The sequence below is a fragment of the Oryzias melastigma genome, linkage group LG3, assembly GCF_002922805.2.
Source record: "Oryzias melastigma strain HK-1 linkage group LG3, ASM292280v2, whole genome shotgun sequence".
Classification (NCBI taxonomy): Eukaryota; Metazoa; Chordata; class Actinopteri; order Beloniformes; family Adrianichthyidae; genus Oryzias; species Oryzias melastigma.
The window spans coordinates 14,012,607-14,030,364 of record NC_050514.1 but is presented as its reverse complement, the minus strand read 5'-3'; the positions used below and the strand labels follow the sequence as shown (position 1 = coordinate 14,030,364).

Sequence of the window (17,758 nt, the reverse complement as noted above, 5' to 3'; positions counted from 1 at the left end):
GCATTAAGTAATGCGATATTTTAAAGTAAAAAAATAACATTTGATTAAATGTATAGTTAATTTCAAGAAACGTCATTTTAAAAGTAATTTTCAAAACAAAAGTTAAACTTCAACAAAACAAGTACACGAGAAACATTTTAAAACACTTTAATCACATCTAAATCATAATACAAACAAAACAAAAATACACAAAAAGACTCAATTTGCATACAAAATCAAATCAATTATTCGTCAAATTATTGGTCAGCTTCATCTCCCCGTTCCTTTACAGGCCGGGACAAGTGCAATACCTCGTGGAGAACAGCATTGCTACTAATCCCCACCTGCACAGGACAGGACATCTTCCAGGTGTGCAAAGGCAGAGGGCGCAGGTTTGAAGCAGCAACGGTCCTGCAGAGCGTCAGCTCACGCGTCTGATCAGTTTTGCATGGATTTGCACAGCAAACACCGGTTAAAGCTGAATGCAAACCAGCAAAACTGACCAAGCGATGAATAATAGATTTGTCGTGTTTGTGCACACACATACACACATATCGGGGCTCCAGAAAAATACAGTTAGAAGTACTTCAAGTGCTTACATTGCAGTAGATAAGGTAGAAACACTACCTGCACTATAAGCACTTTAGTACTGCTGAAACTGAGATCACTGGATGAGAACTGGCAAAGGGTCCTTCACATCATTCAAAAATACAAATTAATATAACTGTTTTGGTGTTCATCCCCCACCAACCCCCAGAAAAAACAGGTGGAGAGCAAGCAGGCCACCATCAGTTTTGCATAGATTTGCACAACTCATCTATTCTTGTAGTGCAACTATGCAAAACTAGCAGAGAACTGCAAGATAATTGGGCCAAATTAGAAATTAGTACTGATCTGGTGGCGCATATTACAGCCCCTTATGCCAGAAGGAGCACTTAGGGCAGTAGGTGCTAGTCTATTTCACTATCTGCACTAGATGCACCTTAGCACAAAGACAGTACATCGTATGACATTACACACAATCGTCTGCACATTAGCGTCGGTGTACTGCTGTAAGTGCCTCCACTGCAGTAGGTATTTAAATGTACTACCTGCACTGTAAGCACTTTGACAATACACAAACAGATTAGGGAATGATCGTACTCCAGCACCACCGGGAAGACGGCAACACAGCTTTGTTAGCTGGACTGGTTATTCATCAGATTCTCCTTCGCTGCTCACCTGGAGGGGGGAAAAAGAAAATAAAGTTGTGAATTTATATAAATTGTGGTTTTAGTGCAACAAGTGACAAACAAGCGTTTAGATGCTAAAGTATCTCAAATGTGTGTATTTTAAACCACTGCAGTTGTTTATCAACAGTGAGTCTTTGATTGAAACTCCAATCAAGGTGCTACAGTTGATCAGAGCAGCACGCGGTTTATGAAAACATGAATGAGCAGCACAGCCTCAAGGCCCGCGTTCTCTGCACCACGGCGGCGCATGCGCACGGCCCAGTGTTGTTCACCCCTCCCCCACCTCTCTTAACATGGCGCCTCGAAGTGCGCCAACCTTAGCACAAACGACTTTAAACTGACCACGCTCTCCTAAAATGTGGTGTCGCACAATAAACCTCTACAGCTGCGTGTTATCTCCCTGTAGGATGAGCCTCGGCTGGCGGTTTCGAGGCGTTTGTGAAAGCGGGGCTTCCATTTGTGTCGGGGGCAGACGGCGGCCGAGCGCTGATTGAGCATGTAGCTTAGCCGCTAACGGCTTCTACGATTAAAAACACCCAAACTACGACAACAGTGTCGCTTTTAGTAACATATTAAGGGGTGTGCGGGAGCCGTCGCAATGTAAACTGGTGTAAATATGGGAATTTAGCTCAGTCTGCTTCGAAAACTAATAAAACATCGATTAGCAGTTAACCGACAAACATGCGTGTTTAATAAAGTAGCAACACGTGTGTCTGGCTTTTTTTTGTTCCCATGCTTTTTAAGAAAACTTAATTTTAGTAGTGTTTACTTTGCTGTTCCTTTAAGTACTATTTAGTTGTTGAAGCTAAGCTAGCTAAGCTAAAGCGCGGGGCCTACAGCTGCCCCATGTGCTGCTGCTTTGTTCTGGGGGGCACTTTAACTCACACACCACTGCACTCGACAGCGCGCAGCCAATTCACCACATTTACAAGTTAACTTTTAAAAAACGTCCCGTTCTAGTGTTTACCCGCGCCGTGTAGGCCACTCAGAACCGGGCTAATAAAAACTAGTTGCTGGAAAGCAGAGAGAAGCTCCGCACAGCTTTTCAAATCTCCCTCATTCCCTCAATGGTGGAGCTGAGGGGGCTGCCATGCGCCTCACGTTACACTGTTTTCATCGCTAAAAAATAAATAAATAAAATAAAATCAGAAGATGCTAATTGAGCGGACCTTTCCATATTACTTTTGTCGTCTTAACACCCCGAAAGCGGAGAAAACTTGAGAGAATCCGAACCCAGACCCGACTTCCTTGCCCATAAACATGCGCTCTGGAGGCACTCACCAGCCGAAATCCACCATCTTCGCTCACTTGCTTGGGCTGCTGTGGAGACTCGCGCTGACAAAAGAGGCGAATAAATGCGCAACTTTTCACAAAACTTTTAACGCCAGCGGACCTAAACGAGCCGCCGAGCTGAGTCCGCGCTGTTCGGGAGCCAAATTCGAGCGCCGGGAGGTGTTTTTGAAAAGATTGCGGGGTTAGGAAAGTGGCGCGAAGGAGAGCAGTTGGTAACCATGTGGGTGAATGAAGGGCGGCTCCCACTGAACGTAAATATCTAGCTACAACCCCCATACATAAACTACGGCACTTCCGACCCACATCCAACCAGCCTCCACCTCCTTCACGGAGGGAGCGGGGGGGACAGCGTCCACATCCTTACATTTGAAAACTGCTTTCTATGAAAGCAAACTCTATACCGTCTCCGCTAGACATTTAGATTTTATTAGAGAATTCATAGATTATTTTAAATTATTATTTTATCCCACGGACGCACCTAACTGGAATTCACTTTTCTCCTATTTTTTATTTTTGCTCAATTTTAGTAAAAACATATCAGTTGACTTATTTCATGTTTTTTCGAATAAAAAATATAAATAAAATTCAGTTTTAATTTAAAATGTTTTATGAAAACAAAAAAAAAACTAAACAAGTTCTTATTACTTTTTAAACCAAATAAGTTTTTAAATAATCAAAACATTTTTAAAGTCTACATTAGGAACTTATGTAGGCCTATATAGGAAATAAACACGCAATAAAAAAAAACAAATATCCATCTTCAGATTGTTTTTAAGAAACATTTTTTATCAAAAATGTCATTTAGATGCCTGGTTGGTTTATTTAATTGTATTTTCTTAACTTTTGAAGTTGTATTGCAAAAATATAAGTATTGTTTCATTATTAATATTTGTCTTACAACACATTTTTGTGTATGATAGGTATTACATTTTCTGAGTTTCAAGAATGAATTTAGAAAAGTGGCCATTTTTTTACAAAATCATTTTTTCAGTTTTACTTTTGGTTTTTAGCTGTTTTTGACACTAAATTTAAAAAATCAAATAACCTATTTGGTTTTAGCGGTAAAATAAAAAAGATTTACAGAAATCATGATTCTACATTTTTGCTAAGTTTGGCACTTAATTTTTTAAGCAAATTTGAATGCGATTTAAGAGATTTAATAATAACAAAACTTTTAAGTGATAAAACTTTTAGCTGATAAAAGATAAAAATCTCAGAGACTTTTAGATGATTCCTATAAATCTACAAATGTGCTAAATCTATAATTAAATCTCTGTTATCAGCATGCACTTTTTAAATTAAAAATCCTTAAATTATGGGCCCCATTTATTGGTTCTCTGAAGTTTAATTTCTCTACCTCCATATTTTAATAATATTAAATATATACATATATTGAATTTTAAACATAGTTTCGTTTAAATATTCACAATTCACAATTTTCTTCACTACATTTTGTTTACCTATATTTACAAATCATTAAAGTGGTAATGGAACTGAATACATTTGAAAGTGGACTGAAGTGCTAGATTATACTCAACTGATTTTTTTTATTCTATTTTTTCAGATGCAGCAAACATTAGGCTTATCACAGAAACAATATATGCTTTGATTGTATTGATAATAATTACAGCTGCACAAAGTTTTGAACAAACAAAAATAATTGTTCATGTTCAGGTTTAAGAATTTATGTATTTGTTTCCACCTTTAATGAAATCATTTCTAAAATGTAACAATTATTTCGTTTCAAGGTTTAAATATAGTAAATTCTCTGTTTTTTACTTTTAACATTGCTTCTGCTTTAGTTGTTTTAGTATGATTTTTACGCTCAGAGCAAGGCCTTTTCACTCTTACAATCCATCTTTTTAATCGTTTTTTTTTTCTTTAAAGATCCTCAAGAAAATTTATCCAACAATGTATTTGTTTGGAAAATTTTGCAAATATTGTTGCATGATTAAAAAAAACAAGCTATTTTATATTAAAAGAGTAAACAGTATAGTTCAATAATACAACATGGATTGTTTTCAACAAAATGTATTCTTTTCCTTTTATTTTGACCTACTCATTGAAGCTTTAAAAAAGTTCCCCAACACCTATTGATACAAATATGCATCAAACCACTTCAGCCCATAAATGCCCTTAATTTAGACTTGCAGGTGGCGACCTATTCTATTTGCACCATAACTCATGTATTTATTATTGTAGGAGAGTGTATTAGCAAGAGTCTGGCAATACAATGCGTATCGCGATACACATGTCATGATACAATACATATCCTGATATGTCACAATACAGTACCAGACAATACTTTACCATTTCTTTAAATTATGACTTAAGAATAATGTGAATATAACATTGTAAATTATGTGTTATTTAATGATCAGAAGAAAATTAAGCACTGCAACTGTATCTCATAAACAAGTTTTTACCCAAACACATTTATGGTGCTTTTCTTTTCGTAATTTGGCTAATATTTAAGTAGAAAACAAAATTAATCCTGATCTACATGTTTGCTTTTAAATTACAACTAAAAATCACCTTAGACGTTTTTAAAATCGATACAAGTATCGCCAAATAAAGTATCGTGATTTTTCACTGAATCGATATTTTCCTACACCCCTAATTTAATGCATATTTAAGCTTCTCTGGACTGAAAGTATAATCTGCTAGATGATAAGGAGGCCAATGTTTCCCTGGAATAGCAGCATTTTGAAGAGTTTTAATACGGTATAAAAGCTGGCCAGCAGAGGGAACTAGCAATCTAAATACTGTACCAATAATGCTATTCTTAACAGGAAGCTCTCACTCCTCTTTCATTGAACTTTCTGTTGCTTAAAATTGCCTATTCCCTCAGAGACTCTGTTTAAAGAAGTTTAAGATAGGGAGTTTTGCATTTCCATCACCAGATGATCCTCAGAAAGACAGCGGTTGTTGTTTATAAAGAGTTTTTCTTTGCTGTTGTTTCATCTCAGCTTCAATCATCCCTCTCCTGGCTAACCAATAACTGGACAACTCCTCACCCTGACACCAGAATGGCCGTTCCTCTCCACTCCTCTGAGCACACTGTGGGAGTGGAAGCGCTCAGTCATGACCCCCAACCCCCCACACAAAGCCTGTAGTTCCTCTGCATATGGAAGTGAGGTGGGGGGTGGGTGGACGCTGGGTGGTTGTAGACTTTACTTTGTCCCGTGGGGTCAGATGAAAGCTCCTTTGGCCTCCCCTGTTCTGGACAAATGGTGGAAAACCTTCAGTAGGTATTAAATAGTGAGATTAGAGGAAGTTGTTTCTGACAGTTTTTGATTTAACTCAAACAAATATAACATATAGAGGTGTGAAACTTTTGTTATAGTTTGGCACTCCAGCTTAGAGCGAATATTTCTCTGACACTACGAAGAATCAAAGCGGTTGGTCCACAGCATCTGTCCTTGATGTCCACAACACCTCTTTTGACGCAGTGCCACTTCTGCTTCTTCTTTTCTAAAATGGCCCACCGCAGTCAAGCCCCTCCCACAACAGGGGCCACGAGCCCGGGGGTCTCTGTTTTGTTCTCCTATAGAAGCCAGGCCACCATTGTCTCAGAGTGACCCCGGGGTCAACTGAACTCACCTCTCCAGGCCACGGCTCATTCAGATGTGAAGCCTCACATGGGACAAAAAAACATCTCACAAGGGCTAGCATCACTACAAGGGGAGGGGGCGTGAAGACACATGGCAAAAACAGCGGCTGAGTTCGAATTCCCTCACTACTTAGTGCACTATAGGGTGTTTGGGACGTCCAAATCTACCACTCTGACATCCAGTGCCTTTGAAATTACATAGAAGTCTCTGAAAAGAACTGACATGTTTCAATGATCGCTAGATTTGCAAATATAGACCACAATGCATTGTAATTAAACAATTTGGCATTAGAAAAAATTAATGTAAATTTAAATCATCCAAGTTTTTATTCTTAGAACACAATGAATTCATGCACATTTTATGATAAAATCCAAAATGGTGTGGCTAGATACTTCCAATGTTGCTCGCCATCTTTGTTGCACTGGTAATTTTAGGTTTGGGTTGTGAGGGGCTGGAAGCTAGTGGGAGAGAATGTAAAAAATGAGGGAAGGCTTCCGCACCAACAGTTCTGCCGACAACTCAGATGTGAATTTCTAAAGAACTCCTGATGCTCTGCAAAAGTTGTCCTACAAAATGACACCCATTTTTTTGATTTTGCCTTAAAATCGGAACAGTTTTACAACAGATCAAAAGATGTTGACTTTAAGAAGAGTGAGCTATTTATGAGTAGTGGTGTAGGCTACATCTGGTAGCCTCTGTGTTATATTACAGCATTTCTACCACTTTAAAAGAAAGAAAGAAAAAATAATGTAAAGAAGAAAACTTGATATTCCACAACATAAAAAACAACTGGGCAAAAGCTGGTGGTACATCTTTTCTCTACTGAAGATCCTCTTGTTTGCCTTCGCTCTGTGAGTGGCAACAGTGTCCCTTGTGGAGAGGAAGCTCACAGAAGTTGACAGGTTGAAAATGTGCCGCATGATGTGGCTGAAAGAGCATGAAACATGTTCACCCATGGGTGCTTCACACGGTGCCACAGGAGAGACCAAGACATAATTAAACACTGAGTGGTTTTTTTCAGGTAGAGGGACTTTTTTTATTTGCTTTTTGAACGTTCATTAGAGGCGTAATGATTCATTTTAACGATTTGATTCATATCATAATTTGTGGTTGTTGATCCAAATCATAGTCAATCTTGGTTCATTTTGAAAAATCCAGTTTGATCAGACTCATTGACCTAAAATAAATCCAGGACAAAACTTCAACCAGTGTGACTCAGAGATAAATGCCTGGTATTGAACAGTACAGGTGAAGTTTTCTAGAGTTTTCATTAAATATGTGTACAAGCAAACAAATAAACAAGAATGAAAGGAAAATCCATTCACATTTTAGTTTCACAAAGTTTATCCCTCTTATTTTTTTCACATTAAAATTCAGTGTTTCCACACATTGAACTGTAATGACGGCTTGATCATTTTCTTCTGCCATCACATGAATGTTGTCCGTTGTGATGAGATTTTTACATTATAGTAAAATAAACCTACTGTACCTCAATCCAAATGGTATTTTCCAATATTGATTCTAATAGATTTATTTCATTTTGAAACAATGTTTAATGGGACAGGTCAATTAGGTGAACAAGTTGCCTTATACAGATTGATCTGGTTGGATCATAGGAATAGAAATCAATTCATCAATTAAGTCAATCAATCTTTACACCTCTAACATTTATTGATAGTGTGAGAACATGGGTTGCTTTTATGCCCTTTTAGAACCGAAAAGGTTTTCAAAACTTTATGGTTAAGACGAGGAGAAAACCTTCATTTTGTTGGTTTTTCAAAATGAGATCATCTGAAAATATATCTGTAATTTGCAGAGATGAAACATTTACCAAATATTACATTTACTTAACAAAATGTAGTCCTGGGAGTAGTTTAATTGTACCATGTACTTTTTTTTGTTTTTTATGCTTTAGTAGATTTATATTTAAAGTATTGTTACTCAGGTAAAGTGGGCAGTATCTGTAAAGTTACATTTTTGTAACTTTTGTACATTTATTGTGAGGGATGCACATTACTGGCACAAAATTTGTATTTCTTGATAACTGCAAAATATATATATAATTAGAATTGCATAAGAAAAACATTTCTCCAAAAGTTTTCTACACAAGTTATTGGTCTCAACATGGTAAAAATATTAGCATATCAAAAAATGTAAAAAAAAATCCAACACCGTGCAGCACTTTTTTCCACACTTGTACTAATTTTTATTTTTTTTTCCTATACAGTTCCCTTTTACTTCTGTTGAGGGACCATTTTTTTAAGTAAGTCTTTTCTTTCATGACACTGAACTGGCCGTGATAATCTAATTACTTATCTGGAAATAACTCAAAAAATAGTACAAAACACATTTCAGTCATTTCAAATAGTTCTTGACTCACTAAAATACTGAACTCCAGTCATAAGAACTGAAGTACTAAAGGTTACTGATGGGCTCTAATATAAAACACCAATGAAACATAATTTACATCTGCTTTGAGTGAAAAATTGGAGAATCTATTTTAGTTAAAAGAGTCAAATATTGTATAAAATGCAATGAATTGGCTGTTTTTGTGCAAGCACGAGTGAGCTGCAACAGGCACGCGTGTTTGTGCCTCTGTGGCCTAACAGTTCTCGTTTAGCATGTTGGCAAAAACCACAAAAGTGCCTCCAGCTGTTTCCTTCTTGATGAAAACTTTCATTTCTCTATTATTTTTTACCAGTTTGTCACTCGGTTTCCTTTTCCTGTTACATCGATCCGGAGTTATGAATCCACACTGGTTTTTAGTCATGCAGCATCAATAAGAAGGTTTGGACACCTTGATAGATTTTTTCTTTAATCAAAACCATTTAATTTTCTTTTCACTTGACAGTATTTTCATTGTTTGCAGAATTTAAACCATGGAAAATCCGTCACATTAATCCCATCTTATCCTTTGAGAATAAATTAAATAAAACACTCAACTGCCACATACTGAATCGTTCAAAATAAATAAATGCATTTTTCATAAATAACCGCTGCTCTCTGCAAGTCATGTGAGATTCAGACTGAATCTTACACGTTTTCTCTTGAATTGTCTCTTCACTTTGGAAAATGAAACTTCCTGTGAAGCCCCTGCAGAGTGGTAAGCTGTCTGACACATGGGGACAGGGAAACACAGCTTTCATGTCAGCTTCCTACAGTTGGCAGGTGCAGCCATGGAAGTCCACACGTTTGATTTTTTACAAGTTATTCCACATATTGAGTAAAAGATTGCCAGGAGACATTAGACTTTGTAGTAGACGTTGGTGGGGCTGTGGGGCATTATCTCTTGGACTATGTACACAGGGGGCGCGTATTCACCGCTCACGCGCTCGTAGTGACGGCAGATCATGCTTTCGGAGGCCCGCAGAGGAAAGACGATGTCGCTTCGGTCGGAGCCGATGTTGTCACTGCTGATGCTGTCCCGCTTCGGCACAGCCAGAGTGTTGAGGGACAAGGAGGCAGGCTGCTGCTGCCTGTCAGGAACACAGCGGCGCTGGTGGTACTTCCACATCACAACCAGCAGAATGGTAATAACCACAAGAAGTGTGACACAGCCGGAGACGATCCAAATAAAGAGTCCTGCCCTGGAGCCGCTGATCCCGCCAGGGTTTGTTTGCCCCGTGTCCAGGCCCAAATCTGTCACCAGACATGAAGGAGGAAAAAGTAGAAATGTGTGACAGAATCTGAACAGTTTGAGACATTCCAAACCCCTGTAAGAGCACGGCTGGCACATGCTAACGGGAGAATAGTAACACCAGCAAATGATGTGATAAATTTCCTTGGCATGTTATGACTGGAAGCTAGAGCACCTAACCCACTGATGTCTCAACTTAGATACAGCTTAATGTCTGTAATATTTTATTTACAGATTCAGAAAAAAAAGGTCAGTTTAATCAAATTTAGACTTTGACATTGACAAACTGTATAATGCAATGCTAAGATTTGGATTTAACCCTAAAAATAATTTGCTTAATTATTCAGCCTGTGTTAGTTAAAGACCCACTCCGATGAAACTAGTTCTTGTCGTGATGGAGGACATATATTAAAAAATTCAGGATGACATTTTTTTCTGAATATTTCTTGATTTAAATAGTGATGGATCAGGATTGAAAAAGCTTGAGTTTGTGACTTAGCAACTGCCGTGGTGGACAACGCTGAAGTTAGCTTCCGATTTGCAAGCTAACTAAAGGAACATTATAATGTATTTTTCACACTTGGACCATCAAAAAACAGGTCCTGTTCAAAAACCGTTGGACCTAGACAGCTCAAACCTGGATTAAATTATGATTTGGATAGGAAAGAATACATTAAAAATAGTTTTCGATTGTGAAAGCTTTATTTGATTTGTGAAAAAAAACAGATTTTAATCACGTTTTTCTACACTTAGACCACCTAAGGACAGGCCCTGTTCAAAAAAAACATCCTGTTTCAAAGTTTCACAAATCAAATAAAGGTTTCACAAATCAGAAACTGTTTTTACTATCCAAAATTCTTAAAAATCCAGGTTTAAGTGCTCTAGGTCCAGCAGGCTTTGAACATGACCTGTTTTTTGGTGGTCCAAGTGTGAAAAATACATGATCTTGAGCTGTGAATCAAAAGCTAACTTCAGCATCGTCATGGATAAAGTCTCCTTTCTCCGCTCCAATTCTGCTGCATCATCTTACAGGCAAATCAATCCATGCACGCCTTCATTTTCCTTGTCTAAGCTGGCATCTGGCTCAAAACTGTACGGCGGGATAGCTCCAACATTTCTGTTTTTTCCTACGCTAATGTTAGCTTGGGCTTTTGAGGAGCTATAAGCTATCAGGAGAGAGTGTAAACAAAGGAATGCTGGGAAATTAAAAGGGCTAACTTCAGCACCAACAACTCAGAGGTAAATTTCTAATGAGCTCCTGCTGCTCTGCAGAAAATATGTCGACATAGGTATTTTGATTATTAAAAGACCACTGGAAAGGATTTTACAACAGAAAAAACATAGTTGGAGTGGGACTTTAAGTACTTAAAAAAACTTTTATGAACAAAAGTCAATTCTGTAGGATGCGGTCCAGGAAAACTTTAGTCAGATGGATTCCTTTTACTAAATCAAATAAACAATCATTTTTGTGTCAGAATGTTCGCTGTTTTCAAGTGCAAATGTGGTGTAAAATGTTAAATCCACATGACAAGGCTGCATATTTTAAGAAAAAGAACAACATAAATTACAATATTCCTATAACTTCTTGTACCTAATGATCTCCAAAGTGAATATGATTAGAAGCAAATATAAAAAAACATATAAATATTATGCAACATTAATTCAACTGATTGTGAGTTTTGCATAATTGTCCAGACAATATTTTCCGTATGTCCCAATGTGAGCTTTACTTTTAATGTTCTTTTCTTTCATGGAGGCATCCTTGGCCTTGGACTTGGGCGGTGTGGGTGGATATCTGGTCGGAGACTCCTGAAGCGTGGATGGTGGATCTGAAGAGTCTGGAATCCAAAGAAAAACTTATGAATATTAGCCCCAGAACATTGCTTCACGGTGTAGGTGGGGGTCATGTCAGGTAAGACTTTAGTGAAAATGATTGAAATAACAGAAATCTTTGACTCATCTGTGATTTTACTTTGTTATGTCCAGTTAAAGCAAAGGAACTATCACCTCCACATGGGGCTCTTCTAACGCCATATTGTGACTCTTAAGCTTTATTAACAATAAGAATAAATAACAGGTTTGATTGCTAAGAGTTGGCATTTATTTTCTTTCTTTTTTTTTTTTACTTTTTTAAACTGAATTAATACTACATCTGTAAAAATGCAATATTTTTTTATATACCACTGCTGAGATTACAATAAAATAAAGAGGCATTAAGAAATGTATCATTCCATTAAAACACACACATGTCAGATAACTAGTTCAATGCTAATTTTCTTATTTTAAGTCTAGTTGCTATTTAGAAGTAAAGTTCTAGTAGAATTGCATGTAATTCTACTGCAGCAGGATCTTATTTGACAGGAAATGTATTTTATTCTGAAAGAAACTGTACTGCTGCCAACAGTAATGAAAATAGAAATATAACACCCTTTTAAATTGATAATTGTAATTATTTATAAGACACATTTCATAAATGAATGGCTTAACGTTCATGAAAATATAAATAAAGTGTACTTTTCTTAATATTGATGTGGGTTTTGGTTGGAAAAAAACTGCACCAAATGGCTCTTTCAGCGTTGAAGGTTGCAGCCCTCAACTTAAAACATCAGTCAGATCACAAAAAAACTCTGTTCTTTATCAAAACTTAGATTTGTATTTATTTTGATTAAAAACAAGTCTAATTTATTCATTTATAACACCTAAGGTTTCTAAGGTTTCTCTCATGGGAAATGGGTATTTCATGAAAAGTGCACCCCACCAGCTCTGCAGCTGATTAGCTTCCTGCATGAAGCTGCAAGAGTTTGATCAAGTCTAACAAAATTACACCAAATTAGAGTATTCAGAGGCTGCTTTGATTCTGAGTGAAACTCTGACAGAGGAGGAAAATAGCCCATGATGGGAGTACACCGAGGTACTTCAATGTTACTCCAGGCTTCATTTCGAGCCTTTCCATAGGAACACATCAGGAAAATGTAAACTAGTTTGTATTTTAAATCCATTTTCTTCTCCTTTTAACGGAAGAGTTATCAGGCTTTTGCTTGGATTTTTCCCTCTTTAGATAACTTGTGAATGCATTTTCAAGTTTTTAAAAGAATTTTTCACTAAAAAGTGAGTAAATCAAGCATTAAGGTTATGATAATTATCACTAAATTGAAGAATAATGAGCTGTCACTGTTTTTTTTTTTCTCATCTACATCCATTTATAACATTTTTGAAAACTGGTGGCTTTGAGTCTTTTGTAAATTTTGTCACATTATTAGAGGTTTGGCTCCAGGACTCTCATCTATAAAGTCCTTAACTGCAAAGAACTCCAAGAAAATTCAAATTTAATCAAACCAAAAATAAAGAAATGATGAAAAAGTTGACAATTCTCACATTAATCTAAAATAATTTTTTTATACTGAGTGGTTACTTCCCCAATCTCAAAATACTTACAACAAAATACTTGTTATTTGTTAAAGCACTAACATGAAAATACAAGTCTTTTGACCCTAAACAGGATGTAAAAAATGTATCCATTAACATTGCGATTAATATTCTTATTTAAAGCTTTGCTTCTGGTCAATCTTTTCTAGGAGTGTTCAGGACTCTGAGGTGCAGGGAGATAACATAAAACAACATATTTTATATCTGTCAATATCAGAATTTAAAGTCGGCTTCATGATTTTTTAACATTTTCCATTTTTTCATTTCTTTTCAGAATACTACATTAATTTATTTATTGTGGAGAAACATCTGAATCTACTCTGTCCATTTATCAGAAACAAACGGATATAACTCCTACTAGACCGTTTGATCTATTGGAAAATGTTCTAGCAGAATTAAAAGCTTGAAACGTCTGCAGAATCCCATGATTTTTGTAAAACTACCATTAAAAACAGCAATGACATGAAATCATGAACTATATAGTGGAATAAATTCATGCAAAAGTAAAAAACAACAAAGCATCATTGGAAAAATGACAAAAAATATCTTCATTTTTTTTACATTTTAAAACAGAATTTATTTTATCATTTCATAAATAAGTATAGGTATTTTTGATAGATTTGGTAAAACTTTGTTTCTAAACTCAACGCATTTAAAAAAATACATTTGTTGCAGAAAAACGTTTCCAAAAACAAATGTTAAAATCTGTTAGGCTTCTGCATTTAGTGCTTTGCTTAAAAAACAAGTTTATTTAAATGCTGTAAAATGTGAATTTCACATTCAAGTAAACAGCAGAACATTAAATGGCCACCAAGTAATACAATGTCTAACAAAGAATAAATAAAAATCTATTTTATGACCTTTTCAATGCAGCAAATAAACAAACGATCTCCTTTAATTTAATGTATTGATTTGGGAGGCCATCACATTAATAAAAATTTCCATTTGTTCTGGACTCAGATATCTAACAAGCTCACTCTGTTCTACAGTCTTTTATGCTTTGTTTAGGTGCATAATCATTAATTTACCAATGACTTTCCTAAAATAATTACCATTTAGCACCAAGTTTTGACAAAAAAAATCTGCTAATTTCTTTCTGGCAATAACAGCAAGGACTTCCCAGCAAGTGACTGCCACAACACTAAATAAATCTAGAGAAAAAAAAACAGTAGAAATGAGCCAAAGTTATTTAAAAATTCTTTTGCTGTTAGAAAGGTTTGTTTACATCAGGAAAATTTGTAAACACAGCAGGAAAACAGCTTCATATTTTCAGTTATGATCAGCACGAGAAGCACACGAAATGCTGATATTTCATCTCTTATGCTGAATAAATGAATAATTTATTGCAAAAAAAACTTATTAATTCTGGAGCTTTAAAAGGACGACGAAAAACTTCATTTTAGGCCTGAGATGGAAAAAAACATGTAAAAAAAGCTGTTTAACAGCTGCTTAATTGCACACTAATGCAACTCTTGTATAAACAAGTGTATATTTTTATATACAAGGATACACGTCAGAAGAATACCTGTACGATGCTGCAAGAAATGCATGCATTGCCGAGCTTTGTTATCCTGAGAGCATTTAAAGTAAATAGGAGCATGATTTTTTAACACAGGATTGGAGCACCAAATGATAAGCGTATTGGCTGTTCTGATGTTAAGACGAGGAGGGACGAATGAAAGGTATCGACTGCCATTTCAGTTGATCGTATGCAGGATAATACGGATGGTTTTAAGCTGCTGGCAGTTTGAATAAGGGATTTGAAATAGAATAATTCATGATGGCAATCTCTCTTCGAGAGAATGACTGGATGACCAGATTATCTGACCACTTAATTCAAAGAGAGAAGATATTATTGCATTATCTGTCCAACATTTTAACCAAAAAAAAAAAAAAGATCTGCTGCTGCAGTCTCTTTGGCAGAATTTGCTGCAAAGCTTTGCCAATGCGTGTGCGTTTTTGTGTGTGTATGTGTGTCCATCCTCCAGCTTTCCCCCAAAGTAGAAACATACGGTACTCACTTTGGCCGACTCTTAACACCAGCTTCATTGATTTGTTCCGACACACCCCTCCGTTGGTGTTGTCCAGACCTCTCAGAAAGCCTGTAGATGTGGCTGATAAACAGATTAAATAAACTGATTAGTCAAATGTAATTTGTTTGATATAAAATGGCATAATTTATTGTGCACTAATGTTTTTTTTTCATCAGAATTACCAGGAGACATAAAAATGCAGCACAAATTAAGGTTGCATGCAGCCAGCATGTAATGACATGCTTTGCAGAACTTTAGCATTGCTTTCAGCTGATAGATCTGCAACTGTATATGTTCTCACTGTACCACAGAGAAGTGAACTACAAATTATTTTAGCCCTACATACAGCCTTGGAATAAAAACATCAAATAAATAAAACATTTCTTTCTTTTCAGCAGCAACTCCCACAGCAGACACTGAAGCTCACTTCGGAAAATTCACATAAATAGACTGGAGAACGTGCTAAAAGAACTCCGATTCACCCCTGTCACTTACAAACGAGCACACTTGTTAGCAGCATTTAGGTCAGATAACATTTCACAGGCTACAAGCCACATTGCAGTGAAAGCTCCCATCAAATCTGCCTGATGCTGTAAAAGCCTTGTGTGATTTGGGGCATGTAAGCCCTTGGAATCACACTGGCCTGCCAGAGCGAAGTGTTCTGTCATGGCATGGCAAGGAGGGCGAGGCTACGCGGTCAGATTTGTTCTCCATCTCATGCATCACGATGCACTGAGATGCTGTTTTAACCGACAGCGGTCCAATAACGAGGGCGCGCTTTTGATTCTCACACAAGCTGACACACTGAGAGGAGGCCAAGGGGATGAGGGTTTACACGCCACAGCGAGAGAAAAAGAAACTTTTGCTTTGAAAGGTTAAAATGTCATTCCACCTTGAGGAAAACAGCAAATTCACAGTTTCTGCTCTACAGCTGAGCTTTCACTCACAGGTGATGTAATAATCCCTCCCCTTGAGGAACTCCAGCCCCCACAGGTTGGGGCTGAACTCCTGAAACTTGAAGGTGAACTTCACGTCCCGGTAAGGCTTGTCACAGTTCAGCAGGGGGGTGTCCATCTTGTCGATCGAGCAGCTCTCCAGCTGACTTCGAGAGACCAGGTAGACTTTGTAGAACTCCTCCTTGCTCCCCCCAGCAGACCCGTCTGCCCGCGGACACACGATGTCCATCTTATCCCCTATCTGAGGGAAGAGCACCAGTCCCCTTCCAGCTTTAAATCTGTGACACAAAAACATTTGTTTTCAAACATTTGAAGCCATTTCATAGTTCTCTGCATGAGTTAATGAAGCCCACAGTGGCAGGTTTAAACATTAATACAGTGACAAATAAAAAAAGGGAATCAAACATCAATGAACACATAAAAAAAAAAAATCTTTGCAGAATCCTGACAATCTTTTTCTCTGCTGCACAGCAGAATTGCTCAGCAACAAGTCTGAAAAAAAAAATCATTCCCCCCTTTCTTTTGTAAATTGAAAATAGAGCATCCAGTTTGAAACCTAAGCTGAGATTCAGGTATTTAGAATGAAAGTCACCTAAATGATTGACATTATTCTATATGACAAAAATAGCTGCAAACCTATTGTTTTCAAGTGTAAATGAGAAGTCACTGACATTTTTTCCGTGAATCAGAGGAGCACCTGTTGATTTCAAAAGCAAACACTCTGATCTGACGATGGACAAAGTTCCAGCAGCACAGACTTGTCAAACATACTTTGTATTGGAGCTGCTCCACAGGATAGACTCCAGTGTGGCAGCACGGCAGGAGCAAACGATGGCCAGCAGGATCACAGCAGCGCAGCCCCGCGCGCTTCTCCCCATCACAGGAAAAATGCTGAAGAAAAAGGAAATAAAACCCCTCGGCTGAGTATCATAAATGAAAAGTGGCAGCAGTCTGTCTCCTCGCCATGTCTCCGGTGGTTCCAGGTGCGCGCAGAGGACGCATTTCCAAGAGAAATCCCTCTAAATTGTCAGCCGTCCTCCAGCGGTTGGATGAAATCTTCCACATTGCGCGTAATTGGCTGGAGAATCGCTCGTGTGACGAAATGGAGCGCAGAGATGGAGTGGAGTGTTTTAGTCATCAGCTGACTGACCGATCCACCCTTTTACAGACCACGCGCGCGCGCGGGAGAGTGGGTGGGCACGTGCTTTCATCTTCATAGTTTTTAACTCAGATCTGAAAAACACATAATAGCATACCTTATGCAGAATTATCTTTATTTTTATTTCATTTTTACATTTTTTTGTACAATTCAAGACAAGAAAAAAAAGGCAAGTTCTACACAAAAGAAAAAGGACTAAACGTGTTTAATTTTAAGCTTTAAGCTAGTCGATTTTAGTACATCTTATCAGTTTCTTGGCCATGACATAAAAATAGTTCACTTAGATTAGAATTTTGCGCACAGTATATTATGTGCACAAACTTGCATTTTATTAACCTTTTTATGCATAATAATTAGCACTATGTGCAAAAAGCATGTTGTGCTTAAAAATTAGTAGTGCAAAAAATAAGTGTTTTGTGCATAAAAATA

At 37.1% G+C, this 17,758-nt stretch overlaps 1 protein-coding gene and 1 long non-coding RNA gene across 2 annotated transcripts; both read right to left on the bottom strand.

The window, feature by feature from the left end:
* Positions 1-131: 131 nt before the first annotated feature.
* Positions 132-3,516, bottom strand: LOC112161028. The gene is made up of 2 exons (XR_002921769.2): positions 2,493-3,516; positions 132-1,200 (listed from the first exon to the last, which is right to left on the bottom strand). It is a non-coding gene; the product is annotated as an uncharacterized LOC112161028 (long non-coding RNA).
* Positions 3,517-8,009: 4,493 nt separating this feature from the next.
* Positions 8,010-17,470, bottom strand: LOC112160940 (ephrin-B2a). The gene is made up of 5 exons (XM_024295859.2): positions 16,942-17,470; positions 16,162-16,448; positions 15,203-15,295; positions 11,486-11,593; positions 8,010-9,757 (listed from the first exon to the last, which is right to left on the bottom strand). Exons 1-5 carry the CDS (start codon positions 17,046-17,048, stop codon positions 9,363-9,365), a joined length of 990 nt encoding a protein of 329 aa, XP_024151627.1. The 5' UTR covers positions 17,049-17,470; the 3' UTR covers positions 8,010-9,362.
* Positions 17,471-17,758: the final 288 nt, after the last annotated feature.

Excerpts from the sequence above, each read along its gene's own strand:
- LOC112160940 (XM_024295859.2), bottom strand. The coding sequence starts at position 17,048 with ATGGGGAGAAGCGCGCGGGGCTGCGCTGCTGTGATCCTGCTGGCCATC. Across the intron at positions 16,449-16,941 it reads TGGAGCAGCTCCAATACAAA|ATTTAAAGCTGGAAGGGGAC; the intron begins GTATGTTTGACA and ends TTTGTGTCACAG. Across the intron at positions 9,758-11,485 it reads GAAAGAAAAGAACATTAAAA|ATTTGGGCCTGGACACGGGG; the intron begins GTAAAGCTCACA and ends GTCTGGTGACAG.